The following is a 6,201-nucleotide window of genomic DNA, read 5'->3' as shown; positions in this document are numbered from 1 at the left end:
GAAAAAAAATACAAAGACCAAAAAAAAAAAAGAGGAAAAAAAAACTTATCACAGTCCAGTTTTATTTCTTGACTCCACAGCTAAACTAAGAGGGATGAAAGCAGCCGATCATTTGCTACCAGGTACCAACATTGACAAGGGAAAAACACGTAAGAGTATTTTGACTAAGAATGGAACCAGCACGTGCTTGGTACATTAAGCTACTACTTTAAAGCTTATTCCAGCATTTCCAAAGAAGAGCCAAGCGCTGCGAAGTTAATCAAAACAAGATGTCTCTGAAGAGCTAAGTACTGCGAGGGATCCTCCAGCGTGCGGCAGCAGGACCACCCAGAAATTGCCTCTAAGATGCAAGCCCAACAGAAAGCCTACCAGCTGGGAAACCAAGCTTAGGCAAGTTAAACCCTTCCTTCCCTTGTGTAACGTTACCTCCCCCATAGGACTGCTGCAGATAAAATAAAATAAAAATAAAATAATAAAAAAAAAAAGCTCATTCAGAAATACAGCTGTACACTTGAATTTTGCATTTTATGATCTCCACGTCTTAGAGAAGTTTGGCAAGCATGACTATCAGATACAATTAGAAGCTCGACTGCGATACTTTTCTGTTTATTGCAAACAGCTCGGTGACTGTGAAGCGTACCTGCAGCTGCAGATGGTTCAAGTATTCCTACATATTTTTAAAATACTCCATATTTGATAGCTGCTGAAAAGGAGAGATGCAAGGGAAAAGATACACAGTGAGAATACATCAAGCTTTTTTTTTTCTTTTCAAATAAACAGAGAAAAGTGTCTTACAGCAATAGTTATATTTTATTTTCTCTTTTAGTTTCAAATTGCAGTATTTTCAGCATTTTTTTAAAACTTAAACATACATCTAAAATTATATGCTTTCTTTTTACTTTGAGTACAATTGCTTTTTGGGTCGGGGCTCCAAGCATTTGCTTCTCATTGCCCTCAAGCTAAATAAGACAACACCACCGGGTGCTGTGCATCACATGCCTTTACCTTGTCCTTCGTCAGGTTGATCCGACTCGATGGTATGCACACACAGACTGATGTGAATGATAAGCTCACACAAAATGCACATGACAAAAAGCAGCGCATGCGTCACGAATGCTCTGCAGCATTTATACCCAGTTAACGTGAACACAGCTAAACTTGACATACTGTAGAAGCTCTCCTGGGTATGGCTGTGGGATTCTCAAGATTTTCAATGGATACTTCAAGGTAGCATGCACAAAGAGTTCACCTGAAATCTCAGCGTTAGGTAAGATTAGCATATTGAACTTCCCCATAATTTTGCTACATTGCTTACTCTAGTTCTTACAGCAGGTTTTTTTTTTTTTTTTTTTTTTTTTTGACTTTAAAAGAAGGAAGCTATCTGAAAACTACAAAAGTACTTTGCTCCTTTATAACTTTCACCAATTGCATCCTTTCAACCAAAGTTGTTTTAAAAATAAAAGAGCAAAGCACCTACCATTGTCACATAGTTGATTTCTATCATTAGTGCAAAATTTAGTTGGGATTGTACATGAAAAAGTCTGCTTTATGCAATGGACGTACTTGAACCAGTCCCCTTTTTACTCCCACCCCATCCCTTTCAACCACTGGGTAAGATGCTGAATGACCAAATTTAATTAGACTGCTTATTGCTATATTTATTGCTCATTATACCCTAAAATTTTCTTTTATTTTAGGAAGCATAAATGCTTAGCTCTGACAGCTCCACAAAACTGTAAGACAAAAAAAAAAGAGGTCTGCTGCTCTTGGAGAACTGTCTTTGCAGTGTTTCTGACACAACCTCCTTATCTGGTAAATAAAGTTAACAGCCATTTAAAAAGGGGAATGGCAAGACAGAATGCTCTTAAGGCAAAACTACTCAGTATCAACAATTACTTTCAACCCAAAAGGTTACACTCATTCCCCACTTCGTTTGATCAATACCTGCTCATGTTTAAGGATAGCTGATGTCTTTTAGGCAACAAGCAACTTCTTGGTACCGAGAAGCCATTCCTACCAAAGCAAAAGTAAAACACAATCATTTACTAAATGCTTTAGGGAAGAAATGACATCTGAGTGTATAATCAAGAGATTTAAATAAACTCACATTCAGTTTCAACTGGCAAAGAGCATAAGTAGTAAAGAGACTACTTCAAATCCCCCCAGTAAGAACTGATTTATAATGTTTTGTAATTTCCAGCTCCTCTTGCAGTCAGTGCAAGGGATGGGGCATGCTGAATAAAACCCAACTTTAATGGAATAGGGAGTAGCTGGCCCAAAAGCTTGTAGAAAGTGGGCTAGTATACAAAGCTCTTAAAGGAGGGACACGTGGTGGATTGAGTAGATTCTTTAAAATCTCAACTGTTAATGACATCTTAAACATTCATCTGTCTTTTCACTGAGTCTTTTTCTAAAGTATGCTCCCATTTACACTGTATGCCTAATCTTGTATGGGTGTAAATAAATTGGTTTCAGTACAGAGCACACTGAAGGATTTCTTTGCTTTGGTTAGCCAGCACAGCAAACGCAAGTCTTAAGGCCAAACAAATGAAAAACTGACCAGCCCAATTTTCAGAAGTAGCTTGCTGTCTACAGCAAGTTAAAAGCAGTCTGTGAAATAAAGCTTCGTCTTAAATCAATCTCAAGGGACAAGTGCTTGTAGTTGTATTTTTGTTTGTTTGTTTTGTTTTCCCTCTTTAAACCCAACACCAGTATTTCTTAGTGGCCCTTGTTCTGCTGTTTCGTTCTGCTGCTGCAGTCCCCACCACAGATCTATTGGCTCTTGTCACTAGAAACAGGCAAGAGTAATTTTAAGTAGGATTTCACTCCCAGAAAAGGGAGAGTGAGGAAAGCAACTAGAAGTAGACAGAAAAACATGCTGCAGGTGAAATGCTAGATTTGAAGCACTACAGGTGCGTGTTTCCACACTAGGAAGACCCTTAAGTTACATTCCCTACAGGTCACTGGGAATTTCTAAGAGGAGGTGCTGTTCTTTAGACACTTTGGAAACACGGTTCAGGAGGTATACTAGGACAAATCTCCAAGAGAGGTTAAAACAAAGGGAGTTATTACTAGCAGGGAATCCTTGCGAGGTTAGAACTGACTGCATCGGCTCTAAAGCTCACCTAGAACTGGGTAACGCAAGTATTTGCTTAAAGGCCATTTGAGGAAAAGGGGCTTTGTCACATCAGATGCTCAACGTACTCCTTTCAGTGGTTGGAAAGATTTTATGGCAAGTCCCAAATGGGTTGGTTTGGAACGTTTCATACAGGGACTAGCTCCCGTTATGCCAAGGTAAAGTAACCAACTAGTCTGTGTTAATCATGAGGAGCTTAAAATTATGAAGAATTTAACAGTTTGTAACACAACGTATACTGTTGGTGAGGATATGACTAACCTGATGCTTAAAAAATATATTAAAATCTATTTTAAATTTTGGAAAATAGCTTACAAAAATATCTTCACTTAAACTATATATCATACAAAAACTGACTGGTGGGGGGGTTTACAGTACAAAACGATTATTGGTGGTTACAAAAGGGAAGAGTGATCTATACTACCCTTAATGAAAGCACAGGGCATTATATCTCACTGCCTCGAATCAGTCTCCTATCAGAATTATGACAATTTCAAATGTAACTCAAAACTTTCAAACAGTATCTATTTATTAAACCTTTTTCTGAACTCGTGTTCAGTTTCTTTTAAAAATCACCACAGTGCTGTGGCCCAAGAAAAAAGAGTAACCCAACTAAGGGCAGAAATAATTGCTCCAGATAGTAAGATTTGTAGAGAGCTAAATACAGCAATGTCTACAGTTGTTTCTACTGCCCATGTTATCAATTTTTGTCTACCTAAGAGGAAGTGACACCAGTGGACAATTCCTTTTAAATCAATTAATGGGCAGAAGCAACAATTTTTGGTCTAAATTGGAATTAGTTTAAATACATGGGTTTAATAAATACAAATATACACATCTGTATACATTAAATGTTGTCATGTGTATAATTTCAACATATACATTATATACAGAAATACATACAAGTACATGCTCCTCCTGACAACACTATCTTGTTTTTCCAAGTGTCACCAAAAGGTGTGATAATAAAATGAAGAGAGGTTAAATATAGGACATGACTGAGAACCCAGCTATCAATTTTTCTCTAAGTCAAGAATTAAAGGAAATACAACTAAAGACAAAGGCTATGCTAGATTTTCCCTGTGTAATGCTTACGAATCAATAGGGTTCCCTGTGTGGTAAGCAAAAGGTAAATCTGGCCCTGTGGAGTGTTCTAAAATTCATGGATATTTGTACTATGTGTCTAAAGCATTACGTATACAACAGGTAATAAAAGAGGTTGTGTAATCTAACACCTTAGCCAGTCCCAAAGTAGACCACAGCAGCCTACCGATTCTCAACTGCTAGCATAGATTTGTTTAAAGTAAGAGTGGTTTGAATCGAGATGACTCCATGGTCTCATTTAGGAAATGTCAAATGGTTATTAAGTACTGGGGAGCTTGCACTGTTCTCTCTTAAAACGCTGTGCAGCAGATAAGAGCAGTTTCTTAAGTATACAAAAGGCTCATCCAAAATAACTAGTCCTCTCTTTCACCATTACATCTAAAAATAAAGGAATTGAAAAGAAGCTACAAGTGGACCACAAGAACACCTCCTTAATACAGTCTCTCAAGAGAAATTAAATCAACATATTCCAGTTTTAAAGCACTTTAAGAAAAAAAATGAGATGCAAAACAAGATGTAATCTGTACATTAAGATGGATTTTCAAAAGGAACACAAATTTGAGCACGAGAATAAAAATGAGGACAATACAGATGTCAAAACATTCAGTAGCGTGGCTTCTGTTCATCTCAAATTACAGCACAGCTCATGCATCACACATCTTACAATTTTACATACTGTACATGATATAGAAATAGAAATATTTAAGTTAAAATTTCTTTTACTGATATACCGTACTCAAATTTTAAATCCTGAGAAGAAAAAAGAAAAAAAGTGTGGTTACGTATGTGCACTACATCTCCGATACCACCAACACATACACCACAGGGTATAAGAAAGTCCAGAGAGGAATTACATGCTGGAAGTGTAACGCATGAAAGCCATTTTCTCTTTTCCTTGTTTGGGAGAGACATTGGGAAACAATTTCTAGTCTGTACTACACAACAGTATATACAAGTACGTAAAACTATGAATTTTTCTAATGACTGCAGCTTGCAATAATAGAGTGGTTCTGTCAGTTTCTTACCAGCTGCAACACAGTGACTTCAGCTGAACATTAGGAAGAAGAGTACTATCAGTTACTTTGCACATAGTACTTGCTCATATTTTACAGTTAGTAAATCTGTCTCAGGTTAGTCCCAAACATCCCTTAAATCTTCCCACCCACAGGTGCTTGGTGTTGACAACAACAACAGAAAGTACACTACGCTTTTCAGGTGATTTCCAGTGCTGCAGAGCACTTCTCCATGCATTCTGGAAGTAAAAACTGGCCATGTTTATCACAAATGCAACCCCAGACATTTCTCCGTCTTGCATTCCCCACAATTCGTATCAGATTCCAACACTAGTCATGCAATTCCAATATGCATCAGGACGTTCAACATGCTGTGACCTTGTGGACATTTTGCAAACAAGTTAGTAGGCGATGATATGGCGTTCCTGGTGATGCTACCACCTCAAACACTGACTGAAAGGCCCTCCGGTCTAATTCTTCATCTATCTGATGCCGGTAGAAGTCTATGGCCACCAGACAGAAGATGTTAACATCCACTTGCTCCAGTTTTCCCATTCTGCTGATAATATGTGGAAGACTGAGATATATGTTAAGGTCATAATGACAGAAATTGGTCATGATGTACTAGCTTAAACACCGTTCTCCAACAAAATTGCGTCTGAGTTCACCAACCACGTTGTATGAAATATTGTCATGTAGCACTCAATGAAGAAATAGAATTTCTGTAGCAGCGGTTTATCTTCACACAATTTCGTATTCTCAAACTCCTTTTAACCTAGCAGAACTCTTCCTTCTTTATCCAATGGAAGGAAAAATGCAGTCAGAACTACAGTACGGACTGCCTGTAACCAAAGAGCACTGCTGAGATGAGGAGTCATTAGGAAATTTAAAATGACGACATATGGCTACCCTTTTGCCTGGTCCTTACTTCTCTCTCTCTCTCTATAT

The 6,201-nt window shown here is 37.8% G+C and overlaps 1 protein-coding gene across 3 annotated transcripts in view; it reads right to left on the bottom strand.

Annotated features, from left to right (window-relative positions):
- Positions 1 to 791: 791 nt before the first annotated feature.
- Positions 792 to 6,201, bottom strand: part of HTT (huntingtin) — an 83,549-nt gene continuing 78,139 nt past the window's right edge. For all 3 annotated transcript variants that reach the window (XM_068679761.1, XM_068679762.1, XM_068679763.1), the window contains one exon: positions 792 to 5,830. In XM_068679761.1, coding sequence (XP_068535862.1) covers positions 5,617 to 5,830 — 214 coding nt within the window. In that variant the 3' untranslated portion in view covers positions 792 to 5,616. The remainder of the gene's footprint in view (positions 5,831 to 6,201) is intronic.

The sequence above is a fragment of the Anas acuta genome, chromosome 4 (genome assembly GCF_963932015.1).
Source record: "Anas acuta chromosome 4, bAnaAcu1.1, whole genome shotgun sequence".
Lineage (NCBI taxonomy): Eukaryota > Metazoa > Chordata > Aves > Anseriformes > Anatidae > Anas > Anas acuta.
Note: the sequence above shows the minus strand (reverse complement) of the source record. Positions and strands in the feature narration are given on the sequence as shown.